This window comes from Anabrus simplex, chromosome 1, assembly GCF_040414725.1.
Source record: "Anabrus simplex isolate iqAnaSimp1 chromosome 1, ASM4041472v1, whole genome shotgun sequence".
Taxonomy (NCBI): Eukaryota; Metazoa; Arthropoda; class Insecta; order Orthoptera; family Tettigoniidae; genus Anabrus; species Anabrus simplex.
In genome coordinates, this window is record NC_090265.1 from 1,395,159,387 (window position 1) to 1,395,174,831 (window position 15,445).

The 15,445-nt window shown below is 40.9% G+C and overlaps 1 protein-coding gene across 1 annotated transcript in view; it reads left to right on the forward strand.

Annotated features, from left to right (window-relative positions):
• LOC136859459 (synaptogenesis protein syg-2-like) overlaps nt 1-15,445 on the forward strand; it is a 633,890-nt gene that overhangs the window by 307,800 nt on the left and 310,645 nt on the right. Inside the window, exon 3 of the mRNA XM_068225805.1 lies at nt 4,340-4,475. Within this exon, the coding sequence (XP_068081906.1) occupies nt 4,340-4,475 (136 nt within the window). The remainder of the gene's footprint in view (nt 1-4,339; nt 4,476-15,445) is intronic.

The window sequence follows — 15,445 nt, forward strand, 5'->3', positions numbered from 1 at the left end:
ACACTCGGGTTCCATTAGAGCTTGCATTCGGGAGATGGGCGCGTTCGAATCCCATTGTCGGCAGTCCTAACGATGGTTTTCCGTGGTTTCCCATTTTCACACCAGGCAAATGCTGGGTCTATACCTTAATTAGGGCCACGGCCACTTCCTTCCCACTCCTACCTCTTTCCTATCCCTTCGTCGCCATAAGACCTATCTGTGTCGGTGCGCCATAAAACAAATTATAAATTTATGGGCTCAACCATCAAGATTACAGACCCCCTAAAGTGGTACCATTCAGGTGTCAATTTCAACATTCCGATTGTACTGATACTTCCAGTTCATATAGTGAACTATTCAACAATGAAAACATACTACCACTATTAAATTTTCTCTCAATCCACCTCCTCAGAGGAGACTCGTGACCACTATGGGGGGAGAGTGTTTCATTCCCTATTTTCTGCTTACCTTTTCAGAATTGCAATACCGTGGATATCAACATTGATAAGGTAATTCCGGTAGAGTTGCCGCACTTTTTATGTCTTTTGTTATATCTCGGTATATTTACTTTAAAAATTGTTGCAAATTCATCGAGCATAATTTGAAAACATGTACATTTGATCAGAGATGAACAAAATATTGGCAATTGAAAGTAAATGGGAGAAAGGAGGGAACAAAGGAATTGTTGCATCTGCGGCGTCTCTCCCTGGATCCCGGTATAGACGCCGACTTTGCTCGGGAGAGATGCCGCAAGTAAAATAATTAATGACAAAATCAAATTTAAGCCAATTCCTTCAACTTTAATATAACCGAACACTAAGACGTACTACAAGACAATTATATCCACATAATATAATCATTCAATGGTAAAAGAATCTATCTGATAATTTACAACATTAAATTAATCATATTTTAATTTCGATTTACTATAAATGTGCATGTGCAATGGATTCTTCACTGTGTTATATAAAACCCCATGGCACTTAACACCCTTGAAAGGGCTCTGGCCTGCACAGCGACCGCTGCTCAGCCCGAAGGCCTGCACATTACGAGGAGCCGTGTGGTCAGCACGACGCAACCTCCCGGCCGTTATTCTGGGCTTCCGAGACCGAGGCCGCCATGTCACCGTCAGATAGATTCTCAATTCCAATCAAGTAGGCTGAGTGGACCTCGAACCAGCCCTCAGGTCGAGAGAAAATTCCCTGACCTGGCCGGGAATCGAACCCGGGGCCTCCGGGCGAGAGGCAGGCACGCTATCCCTACACCACGGGGCCCTCGTGTTATATAAAGGAAACATCAAAATCTTAATGAATATAATTCTGTCCTGACACAGTAATTTGGAAACATGTCTAAGGCAAGATTCTTGAATCAAAAACTGATGTTTATCCTCTTACAAGTTTTTACAGATTGTTTCTTAAAACATTGTTCTCTAGCAATTTTGCTGCAACAGTCGTTATATGTAGAGCAAGATTCATGCAGTCACTGTTTCTAACTCAAACACTGGATACAGTCATCCTTTTTTGAATATCATTTTGACTTCAGTGATTATTGAAGTAGCTATACCTGCTGGACCCAGAGAGCCTTTTTCCAGATTTCGTGACTGCATTCTAAGTTTCAGTGTTCGTTCCGGAATTCTGTAGTATCATTATGCCTCCCTGATCAGTATTTCCTTGGCTTTCAGTCTTTTAACAGCCTCTCTTAAATTTTCCTGTGTCCACTGAGGTCTTTTAACAGTGCCCTTACTTTTATACTGAGAAGGCATGTCGAAAATTTTTATTGCTGAAAATAATATAATTTTATATAATACAATAATGTTACCAATGAATTTAATAAAAATAGATTATCTATATTAAGAATCGTGAGACGATAAAATATTCGAATGAAAAATACCGGTACACTCTGAATAGTATTGAATGTTTCCAGATCGCTTGTAGAATCTGATAGCAATGAGGCATCTCAGCCGGATTGTTGTGCGGCAACTCTCCCAACTATCAGGAAGAGACGCCGCACCCTCCTGTTTTCATACCTCAAGGCTATCATGGCCCAAAATTAGCTTACACTCAACTACAGTTATGCTTCTGACGTCTTCTGTACTAAAAACATCTGATTTAAGTATTTGAAGCCAACTTAATATACAATAAGTTAACACACGCAAAAACTTTGTCAGGAGGAAACATGTACTCGCCTCATGATATCGGCTATAATTGGCTTAATATACGAGCAAATTTCGTCACACACGCAGACAGTAGTTCTTCCTTAGAAACTGAAAAACCACACATATTGCCATCTAGCTGTAACGATGGGAACCTTTAGCTACAGTGTATGCGGCATCTCTACCGGGGCGGCATCTGTCCCGGATTTACCTTACTATGCAAGTAAAGTGTGTCGTAATTGGGAAATATGTGTATCAAAGGGGGCATATCGTTTTAATTCACAGAATCATATTCTACCGTCTGTACAACGGAGTTCCTTATCAGTATCTTATATTTAACACACTTTAAGATGTGATGGGGTTGGATCGTTGCAGCCATCCTTATTGGTCAGCAAATTTCAGGATCAGAGTCAGCCACACATCTGCGATGACAAATAATGGAGTGTTAATGGGATTACAATAAGAGATAAAGGACCTCCGCCTTTCCCAACTTAAACTTTACAAGCATTTTATGATATACTAATTTATTAAACGGAATAGAAATTGTGAATAACTTATGTTTATGAATGTAACGCTAACTGATGAGGGTGGCCACAAGCTTCCCTCCTAGCCTTTTCTCAGAAATTTGGGGTCGTTGCTGTATGTAGATTAAGAATAGTTTTTCGGACGGATGTAGTTCCTCATACCAGCTACTGGTGGAGGACTGTATGCACTATTTTGTGATTCTGTGCTGGTTTGTAATGTGATGTGTTGTGTGTAAATGGGAATGTGTATTACTCGAAGAAAATTACTCAGATCCTGAGTTAAAGGATTAACCCAACTCGCCTAACTGCTGACCCATTTTGTGAGCAATTTGCCAGTTTTAAAGTAGTAACATCCAGAAAATCCCTGCACGTAAGTTTACCTGTATCCGTTAAGTAGAAGCTTAGAAATATTTTAACCTCGAAAATACCACCCTCAGACTGAGAGAAACGAACAATAAGTCAGCGGCTCACCTCGCTGGTCATCTTTCTTTATTTGCTAACAATAGCGATTTAGATTGTTAATTTCCTGCCTGCTGCTCGCTACATGAAATCCAAAGCCATCCTACGTTCCTTTATTCTAGCACCAAGCATGATGTTTTGAGTGCTCCGTTTTAGTGGTGTACCGCTAGGAGCCACGAATAGTAGTGTTTGTTTCCGATCGTGGTGTTAAATGCCCACAATGAACACACTTATGTTTTTATAAGTAACAAGAGGAAGTTACGTGTCACGCTATAATGTTAATTTACAGCATGGCTTGTGAGTTTGTACATTGTTTGTAATCGAATTTTTGCTAGCAAACATGCTGTCCATCTCCCACCTCTTTTTTTTCTTTCTCAGTCTTCTTCCAATAATCTAACGTTTGTACGTATGTGGATTAAGCCCATTTTTACGGCTAGATATCCCATCTAACGCCAACGCTATGTGGAGGAAGGAACTCAGTACTGCGTGCTTCAGAGGTGGTTAGTAGAGTGATGCATTGCGTAGACCTATACATTAGATGACATTTTGTACTAAGGCGAACACAAACACCCAGTTCCATAACCGGAGGAATGAACTATATAAAGTTTATACCTAGGCTCGGGTGGAATTTTACCTGTGGCAGTCTGAACCGAAGGCCGATATGCTGACCATGCAGTCAAGGAGCCGGAGGTTCGTCCTCCTCTGTTATAATAGAACGACAACAGTGGTACAATCAGAAGGTCGGTGGATGCAGAGTGGGTTTCGACCCTTGGGTTTCGTCCCTTGCCAACAGCTCTGTACTCTGACCGGCCAACCGAGCAGAGGAAAGTTGGCCACGGCTCTACCGTGGCTCTACGCCTCTGCATTCGGGAGACGGGCCTGGGGCACAGTGCCGGACTTCACGCCTGGTTCCACCCGCCGGCTGTCCTGAGATTGGTTTTCCGTGGTTTTCATTCTCCTGCACTAAGGCGAATGCCGGGACAGTTCGTAGTATAGGCAACGGCGGCCCACCCCCTCACCTTCTCCGCACATCTCCTTCACGGCAACAAATCTCCCGGCCTGATAGACGGCGTCACCAACTAAGAGGCCCGCCTCCCCCTTCAGGGGAGGAATTAAAACGTTTAGTAGTAGTAGTAATCAGAAGTCTGTCTAGTGTCCTTCTTTGTATGATTTACAGTTGCCACTTAAGATGTCTGCATATTATTTGTCGTACTACATGTTTCAGGTAAGCCAATCGGGTGCCAACCAGGTGGTGTTGCGAGACGTGCAGCTCGAACTGGCGGGGAAGTACCGCTGTGAAGTGTCAGCTGATGCCCCCACTTTCCACACCGAGGTAGTCGCCAGCCACATGCATGTCGTCTGTAAGTAACTTCCTCTGTTTTACATTGACTTCTACTTTGTTGAATATATAATCCAAGTTCTCTACGGAGAGGAGAGAATTTGTTTCATAATTACGTAGTTTGTAACGAAATATTTCACGACATGAATATCAAATTTTGTTTCATTCAGCTCTGTTCTACGAACGGTCATATAGAATGTACGTGCATAACCTGGACGCAAGGCATCGAAGAATTAATGAAAAATCCTCAATGAATTCATCTCCAATACAACGAACAAGTCAAAACATAACTTTCAGTTCATTTCTTCATGTTTGCCACAAATTCAGTAGAATAATTTCTACTTTAAGCTAGTTAGTAGATACTGAAGTATTAACTTAGCTATTATTCCGTTATTAATTTTGGTGGTCTGAGTAGCTCAGGTGACAGAGCCTGTTTGAGCTCAAATTGGCGGGTTCGATCTTGCCTTAATCCAGTGGTAGAAAGGAAGGTGCTCAAATAAGTCAGCCTAATGTCGATAGATTTACTGGCATGTTAAACAGCTGCTGCCGGACAAAATTCCGGCACTTCCCAATCTCTGAATACCGTTAAGGTAAATAGTAGGATAAAACTATCATTATTATTATTATTATTATTATTATTATTATTATTATTATTATTATTATTATTCCTTATCAATGTTGATATTGTGACACATTGATGGGGTAGATACTTTTTTTCTATTTACTTTACGTCGCACCGACACAGATAGGTCACATGGCGACGATGGGACAGGAAAGGGCTAGGAGTGGGAAGGAAGTGACCGTGGCCTTATTTAAGGTACAGCCCCGGCATTTGCCTGGAGTGAAAATGGGAAACCACGGAAAACCATCTTCAGGGCTGCTGACAGTGGAGTTCGAACCTACTATCTCCCGAATACTGGATACTGGCCGCACTTAAGCGACTGCAACTATCGAGCTCGGTGGTAGATAAATTATTATAGAGACCGGTAGCACTGAACTTTATCAACTAATTGCTTAGTCTACACGTTAACACTCACAGGCATACCAACATAACAATATACACTCTTAGTACATGTTATAAAATAACACAGTTCGCGCATTTTCTCTCTCTCTCCCTTTTTCCTCACTGTTCATTCACACTAGTTCACTCAGACTTTGGTCACTAGCACTAAATTTTCACTTAGTCACACAGTTACTTTATGGCTGCCATCACAGTCCACAGTGTACACGTCACTTTCGCAGTTCGGGATGGTATTCGCTGTCCACACACTCCGGTAGAATTCCGCTCATAGCCCCATGCCGATATCCGATCTTCACCTCCACGCTGTACCAGAACACTGAACGACCTTAAAACAGCAGCTGGCTCAAGAGGCCACACACGACGGCAGTCGTACAGAACGAGTCCTCAGCTCCAACAGACGGGACCGGCGGACCGAGAGCCTACCATATCTGGAGTTTTCCACAGGGTTCGAGTGACCGATGTATCTGGAAGGACCGCCCAGGTGTTATTCATCGAGCGCGACGTGCGAGGTTAGTTTAGTAATGAGTTCTGTATGAGCTCAGCCAGTGAGCGAAGGAGAGCACTACAGTCACGTGTTCACCAACTTACCATACTCATTCCATGAATTGTATTCATAATTGATAATCAATTTTATTATTGTTGGCTCTTTATTTATCTTACATGCTTGTTTCATTAATTGCAATTGATTATACATAAATAACGTATTGTGCAAAAATTCTGCCTGCTGTCATTTCTTGATGGATGCAGTACTTTTGCATCCATCTCTTGGCACAGGCCAGAGTAAAGTGTAGCTTCCACGGAAGTCCCAGTCAACATCCATGGCTGTGACAATATGGAACTTGCTGGGGTATGGGTAGTGCTGAGTAATGACATTCAGAGCATGACTAGTGCATCTGAGTGTTAAGAAAGGTGAGGCTCATAGGGTCAGTCGTGCTGCAATACTACTTTCTGACCCGGTGAGGAAAGCAATGGCAAACAACCTCACGCCTCATTTTTGTGCTGCCATTGGTTTTTGGGGTTTCCTTATAACCGCATAACCTTTGGTGGTGCTATCTGAGGATCCAACCAGCTTCTGGGCTGATGACCTAACAGACAGACAGATATGCAGAAATGTCAAGAGTAATGAATTCATAGTTCCTAACTTCAGGTGAGAATTTTACTTTCACTTGTATCGAAAATATCCCTGTATATCTTTGAAACGTGGGCGTCTGATAGAGATAATTTGGAGCATTTAAAGGGAGACTTTATTTCTTTGACGGGAGAGGAACTTTTAAGGGGTCACGTATACGAAATCCTTCAAAAGCATGAAAATACTTTTGCTGAAATTACTAACTCATTATGTTGGGGATCTAGCCCCAGAAGAATTTGGTTGATCTCAGTACCTAAGTGCACTTAAAAATTTAAATTCCTAACACCCGCGCGTCAGGTGCCACGCCCTCTTTTTTCAAGCATGGTATTTTCATCTTCGTTGATTTATAGGCCTATACGTCTGTTTAGTCAAGCAGTTGACGGTATCACACTTAGGAGTAGTGAAGAAGGCCGTGAAGCATTATTTCCGGTTGGACAAGCAGTTGAAACTTCGTTTTGATTTGAGAGTTACAGTCCAAGCTTCCGTCGTGGGAAATTCAATTGTCAGTTAATGGACTTCCTTTCTCCCTGAAAAATGTATTTTTTATTCTTGAACTATTTATGATAACAATTAGAAACTAGAAATACAGGCAGTTCTGCCAAACACTTTCCTGAAATCGAATTACAAAATATGTAATTGTATGGACTGTATATGTACTTTATTGTGAAGGTTTCAAATTGAAAAGTTGTGGATGATCGAGGAACAAACACACAGCGTTTTTGTGTAGATTGCTGTTGTATAGGTGCTACAGCTTTTGTGATCCGGGGAAATTTTCGAGGGATCAAAAAGTAGTTGTGTGAAGAACAAATCCAAGAACTTAGTTCTCTTGTCGAACACAGTTAGTAAGGTATGTGAAATACTGTAGGTGCAGGTACATGTTTTGCTATTTCAAACAAATTATTGTAAGTTACTTATAAGTTGTACGTTGAGCTCATTACTTTGTATAACCATGCAATTATCCTTATGAGAATGTTTTTGAAAAAAAATCATAGTACACTGAGAATATCACGTGCATGAATTCTACCTTTTTTTACTAGCATGATAGCTCCATTTGTTAGGCAGTAGCCATTGCATCCCATGATTGGGGATTTTTACTAGAGAGAAGTAGGATTTCTGAAATGCTGAAAAGTCCATTAGATACTCGGTATAGTAAGATGTTGGCATGTAAAAGAGCTGTGGAAATGCTTTATCTGGTTATCCGACTAAATAAATTAATACTCAATATCAGGTCGGCCAGTGTATGTCTGTACCACTTCGTGTCGTTTCTTGATAACGGGGTCGAGGATGAGGTGAGATAAATTTATATGGCACGTGTTCTACAGCAGGATGCACTCTTGACATCAACCTCCATCAAGGTGCTAATGAAGATTAAATTAATTAATGTGAATGCAATTGGGTAAGGCGTTGACCGGGCTGAATGGCTCAGACGGTTGAGGCACTAGCCTTCTGATCCCAGTTTGCCAGGTTCGATTCTGCTTCAGACAGGTGGTATTCGAAGGTGCTAAAATACGCCGGCCTCCTGTCGTAGATTTAGTGGCACGTAAAAGAACTCCTGTGGGACTAAATTCCAGCCCTTCGACGTCTCGGCAAATTGGACGTAAATCCAATGACATCTATATATTTCAAATACTAGACTGATTTTGGTACTGCGAGTTTGAGACAACAGCTGGACCGGTCGACATAGTAAAGCATTCTGACGAAAGCTCTTGGCCTGTAGATTTGCATAGTGTCTTTACATAGCATTCTGATTGGCTAAGGCGCTCGCCAGTAAATCAATGCCATCTGAGTCGTGAGAGCGCTGAGGCATGTCACGATAGTAGAGATGGAAGGGGGTAAGCACGCATACACGGTCAGACGTCTTTCTGGACAACTGTACTTAGTGGACAGGAATAGCCGCTGTTTTTCTGCCTAGCCGTTGAATAGTGCGCATTACATTCAAAATTGCTCTAAATTTAAATGGGAGTTCAGTGTCTGGATTCAGTTGAATTTCAAAGCAGCTGACGATATTCGATTAGCACGGCTCGATAATGGATAAAGCCCCAGTGACTAAGAGTCGTTCAGTAATATGTGTGAATCGTCTTCTAAAATATATCATATGTAACGACATTCCACTACTTATGGTGGGAAAATGACTGTTCCTGGGGAAGATTTTATAAAGGATTTCTCGGTTTTGCCACATGCTTATCGCCAAACATTTTTTTTGAAACCGACTTTCAACCTATTAGGTCGTGTTACGAACATTTAGTACGTGTTGAGGAGATATTAAGTACTCTCGTCTTTGACCCTTCTTCAAACTACGCCGCTTACATAAAAATGTGCGGGCTAAACCACGAAAAATTGAGTTCGCTGCCTGTTTGCTATAAAAAACTCCTTTTTGACCCTTCTCCAAGCTACGCCACTTTCATAAATTATGCGGTTAAAACCACAACAATTTGGGTTCGCTGCTTATTTTAACAAATCTTTCTTCTTTGGCCCTGCCTTAAAATACGTCACTGACATGAAAGTATGCGGGCACGACAAAGAAATCGGTAACGGCTACTACCCCTCTGTAGATGATGACGGATCAAATGTTATTGAACTACCAGTCAGAATTTAGCACATAATGATAACGTGATAGAAATTTATATCAAAACGTTCACTTCTGAGAATGATGTCGTTATCCCGGAAATTGACATTCTCAGTTAATTTGAAAATCATTGGGCTTATACCCGGTAGTTCCAAACTATACACTAGCCTCAAGAGATTGATACTGAAGATGAAAGCTAGTAACTTCTACTTCCTGCATAATTCTCCAGACACTTGGAGTTAATGGTTTGCTTCCACAAATTCTTATTGCAGCCATCGTTATGCTCCTTAGAAATCGGAACGTTTCCCAATGGCTCCGAAACGGAACCAGAATAAGGCCTAATATAAGAGGTATGTACGAAAATTGTTAGATTTCGACAGACAAAGAGCTCTAATCCCCCGAATTGACTGAACAACATTCGATAAAACACTTCCATATTCTTTCAAGAGGCATCAATTTCCAATACGCTTGGGATTTTGTATCACGATCAATAGATCTCATCGGACGTGAAGGTCTCTATTTACTTTCGGCAATTTTCAGCATTGGCCAGTTAAATGCTGCAGTGTCTAGAAAGCGATACTTTAAAGTTGCAGTAGTACCAAAATATAACTGTACAAGGAATGCACCGAGCAAGTGACTTCATTGTTTGGGTCACGTAGCTATCAGCTTGCATTCAGGAGATAGTGGGTTCGAACCCAAATGTTGGCAGTTCTGAAAGTGGGTTTTCGTGGTTTCCAATTTTCACAAGGAATGCATATAAGGAAATTCTTCAATAAATATTTACCACAGTCACCATAATGTCTTGACACTCTGTGTTTGGACGTGGTAGAATAACACCCACGGTATCTCCTGTCTGTCGTAAGAGGCGACTAAAAGGGGCCCCAGATGATCTGAACCTAGGAGCGTGGGCTGGTGACGACGGGACCCTTAGCTGAGTTCTGACATTGATTCCCCTTACTTGTGCCAGGCTCCTCACTTTCGTCCACCCTACTCGACCTTAGTCAACTCTTTTACTTCCGACCCCGACGGTAGCAGAGCATACGAGGCCCAATGAGTCTTTTATTTTCAGGCCCTTCGTGGCACTTGCCTTTCTTTGTCCCATACCTCCAGTTTCGAAGTGACAGTTCCCTTCAGTTTTTCTCTCTGATTAGTGTTATATAGAGAATGGTTGACTGGTTATACTTCCTCTTAAAGCAATCACCACCACCGTCATATCTTGGCGGGTTTCAGCTAATTATTATTATTGTTATTATTATGATTATTATGATGATTATTACTATTAGGATAATTCTTTTAAGGGTACGATAAATTAAATTTGGTTACTTTTCTTTGTATTTAACTTTCTTCGTTTCCAAACTTCCTTCATTTTCTGAGATTGTTGTTCCGTTTCAGCTTGAGCCCATTTTCTTCCAGTTGTTAATTTCTTTCTCTCCTGAAATCCTGCCTTTCGTGTTGTTGTTGTTTGAGTCATCAGTCCATAGACTGATTTGATGCAGCTCTCCATGCCACCCTATCCTGTGCTAACCTTTTCATTTCTACGTAACTATTGCATCCTACATCTGCTCTAATCTGCTTGTCATATTCATACTTTGGTCTACCCCTACCGTTTTTACCACCTACACTTCCTTCAAAAACCAACTGAACAAGTCCTGGGTGTCTTAAGATGTGTCCTATCATTCTATCTCTTCTTCTCGTCAAATTTAGCCAAATCGATCTCCTCTCACCAATTCGATTCAGTATCTCTTCATTCGTGATTCGATCTATCCATCTCACCTTCAGCATTCTTCTGTAACACCACATTTCAAAAGCTTGTATTCTCTTTCTTTCTGAGCTAGTTATCGTCCATGTTTCACTTCCATACAATGGCGTATTCCACACGAAAGTCTTTAAAAACATATTTCTAATTCCGAAATCAATATTTGAAGTGAGCAAATTTATTTTCTTAAGAAAGCTCTTCCTTGCTTGTGCTAGTCTGCATTTTATGTCCTCCTTACTTCTGCCATCGTTAGTTATTTTACTACCCAAGTAACAATATTCATCTACTTCCTTTAAGACTTCATTTCCTAATTTAATATTTCCTGCATCACCTGCCTTCGTTCGACTGCACTCCGTTGCTTTTGTTTTGGACTTATTTATTTTCATCTTGTACTTCTTACCCAAGACTTCATCCATACCATTCAGCAACTTCTCGAGATCTTCTGCAGTCTCAGATAAAATAACAATATCATCGGCAAATCTCAAGGTTTTGATTTCCTCTCCTTGGACTGTGATTCCTTTTCCAAATTTCTCTTTGATTTCCTTTACTGCCTGTTCTATGTAAACATTGAAAAGGAGAGGGGACAAACTGCAGCCTTGCCTCACTCCTTTCTGGATTGCTGTTTCTTTTTCAAAGCCCTCGATTCTTATCACTGCAGACTGATTTTTATACAGATTGCAGATAATTCTTCGTTCTCGGTATCTGATCCCTATCATCTTCAAAAAACATACATAGCTTGGTCCAATCAGCATTATCGAATGCCTTTACTATATCTACGAACGCCATGTACGTGGGCTTGTCCTTTTGATTCGATCCTCTAAGATCAGACGTAAAGTCAGGATTGCTTCACGTGTTCCTACATTTCTTGTGAAGCCAAATTGATCTTCTCCCAACTCAGCTTCAACTTGTTTTTCCATTCTTCTGTAAATAATACGTGTTAAAATTTTGCAGGCATGAGATACTAAACTAATGGTGCGGTAGTTTTCACACCTGTCAGCACCGGCTTTCTTGGGCATAGGTATAACAACATTCTTCCGAAAATCGGATGGGACTTCTCCTGTCTCATACATCTTACACACTAAATGAAATAACCTTGCCATGCTGGTTTCTCTTAAGGCAGTCAGTAATTCAGAGGGAATGTCATCAATTCCAGGTGCCTTGTTCCTATTTAGGTCATTCACAGCTCTGTCAAACTCTGACCTCAAAATTGGGTCTCCCATTTCATCAGCATCAACAGCCTCTTCATGTTCCAGAACCAAATTATCTACATCTTTACCTTCATACAACTGTTGGATATACTCCTGCCATCTTTCTGCTTTGTCTTCTTTCCCTAGAAGTGGCTTTCCATCTGAGCTCTTAATATTCATACACCTAGATTTCCTTTCTCCAAAGGTTTCCTTGATTTTCCTCTATGCAGCATCTACCTTTCCCAGGACCATACAGCCTTCGACATCCATGCACTTCTCCTTCAGCCATTCTTCCTTAGCTACCTTGCACTTTTTATCCACTTGATTCTTTAATCGCCTGTATTCTTTTCTGCCCTCTTCATTTCTAGCATTCTTGTATTTTCGTCGTTCATCAATCAGGTCTAGTATCTCCTGAGTTATCCACTGATTCTTAGTTGATCTTTTCTTCCTTCCTAACATTTTTTCAGCAGCCCTACTGACTTCATTTTTCATGACTCTCCACTCTTCCTCTATAGTGTTTCCTTCAGCCTTTTCATTTAGTCCTTGTGCAACATGTTCCTTGAAACAATCCCTCACACTCTTTTCTTTCAACTTGTCTAGATCCCATCCTTTTCATTCTTTCCTTTCTTCAATTTCTTCAACTTCAGATGGCATTTCATGACCAACAAGTTGTGGTCAGAGTCCACGTCTGCACCTGGGAAAGTTTTGCAATCCAACACCTGGTTTCTGAATCTCTGCCTAATGATAATGAAGTCTACTTGATACCTTCCAATGTCTCTAGGTCTCGTCCACGTATACAGCCGTCGTTTGTGGTGTTTGAACCAAGTATTGGCAAGGACTAAATTATGATCAGTGCAGAATTCAACCAGCCGACTTCCTCTTTCGTTCCTTTGTCCCAATCCAAATTCTCCTACTGTACTACCTTCTCTTCCTTGGCCTATTACTGCATTCCAGTCTCCCATCACAATTAGACTCTCGTCACCTTTTACATATTGTATTAAATCTTCTATCTCCTCATATATTCTTTCGATTTCTTCATCATCCGCTGAACTAGTAGGCATATAGACCTGCACTATTGTGGTGGGCATTGGTTTGGTGTCTATCTTGACGACAATAATTCTTTCACTATGCTGGTCGTAGTGGCTTATCCGCTGCCCTATTTTCTTATTCATTATTAAACCAACTCCTGCATTTCCCCTGTTTAATTTTGTGTTGATAATCCGGTAGTCGCCTGACCAAAAATCTTGTTCTTCCTGCCAACGTACTTCACTTATACCAACTACATCTAACTTTAGCCTATCCATCTCCCTTTTCAGATTCTCTAACCTACCACAACGATTCAAACTTCTAACATTCCACGCTCCGACTCGCAGAATGTCAGTATCCATCTTCCTGACGATCGCCCCCTCTCGTGTAGTCCCCACCCGGAGATCCGAATGGGGGACTAGTTTACCTCCGGAATATTTTACCCGGGAGGAAGCCATCATCAGTACATCATTCAAACAGAGAGAGCTGCATATCCTCGGGAGTTAGTTACGGCTGTAGTTTTCCGTTGCTTTCAGCCGTGTAGCAGTATCAACACGGCTAAGCCATGATGAGTATTATTACAAGGCCGTATCAGTCAATCATCTAGACTGCCGCCCTTGCAACTACCGAAAGGCTGCTACCCCGCTTTCGATGAACCATTCGTTAGTCTGGTCTCTCAACAGATACCCATGCGATATGGTTGCACCTGCGGCTCGGCTATCTGCATCATTCTGACACGCAAGCCTCCCCACCGCGGCAAGGTCACATAGTTCGTGTTACTTCTCTGAAACGTGTCCTGTATTCTATTGTATCTATTTCATTATTATTATTATTATTATTATTATTATTATTATTATTATTATTATTATTATTATTATTATTATTATTATTATTATTATTATTATTATTATTATTGTGGTTGATATGTGGTTTCAGTGTCTCACAGAGGATTAGGAAGCACCAAGTTGAATGGCTGGACAAGAAATTACTTAGAGCAACTTTTAAGATAACGAATTTGTAAATGTTATTTCTTTCCTTTTTGTCAAGTTTAATATTGATAGATAGGAATCTGAAAGAATAACAAGCCAATAGTACAGATTATTAAAGAGATCGCCAGCTCTAACAATAGCAGGGAATTTGAAGTCCGAAAATCAGGTACAAAATTTGAGGTAATTATCAATTTGTTAATGTGCACAGAGAAGAGCATTGTTGCATTTGCCAGGTACAAATATGTTATAAGAGGAGGATTTTCTCCAAGAAATTACACTACTCAGGAGTCGGAGCTCCAAATAACATAGTCTAGCCTCGCAGAGGCAATCCGTTTCCTTTGCTATACATAAATTACACTAGGAAACCCATCGGGTGACCTCATATCAGAGTGTTCATCAATTGCTTCGCAATCATAATGACACTAAGTACTCTTCCTAAAGGGAACCAGGACTCAGAAACAGTTACCGAATAAACAGGGGCATAATATTGCCTGTACTAAATGGCATTAATGACAAAGAAAATGGTTGCACTTAACCGACCAAAAACAAAATACAAGGAGGCAAAACATCTGCACACCTTATAGAAATTGTTAAAATTCTAAGTTGGCTTATAGCCCAATAACACAGAGGATATCCTACATTACACCCTGGTGACCAAATGAGAAATATTAATGCCAAAAGGAGATTTACTAAATTTAGAGATTTTGAAAACTGCAGTCACCCAATGCAAGGTTGAATGGGAAATGACAGAGGGTATTCACTCTTTGTTCCCTTACATTACATATTTCCCGGTAGGGAATAGAACAGGGTCCTCAGACTTATCGAAAAAGCCACCAATTTATAAAATTACATTAAATAAAAGAAGTTGAAACCTTCCCCTCAAGCTAGCCGCAGGAGCTCACATGTCTAGGTAAAATTTGCCATTTCATTTCGTCGCTGGACCTTCCTCACGCAGTCCTCGCCCCTGCCTTCCCCAAACACTGGAGCAATTCAGACCATACAGTCCTAAAGTGCCGTGCATTTATAGTACCATAAAGGGAAGCTTCCAGAACTCTTTACTGATAGGCTGAATTCCTATACACATCCGTGGTTTTAACTGGCTAGAGAACATTTTTCAAAGCATCTGCTAAGTTGGTTAGAATCTAGGAGGAACCAGCAGAAGTGTTAACAACTTTGGTACATTAACAAAAAGTTCTCTAAATTTGTATTTAACTGTTTGTGGATTAGACCCTTACTATTACTACACCTCTACTGGTTTTTCGTGGGATGCAATGTTAAGTGTTCTTACCGATGTTGGCATGCTTTTGTTTTTTGAACG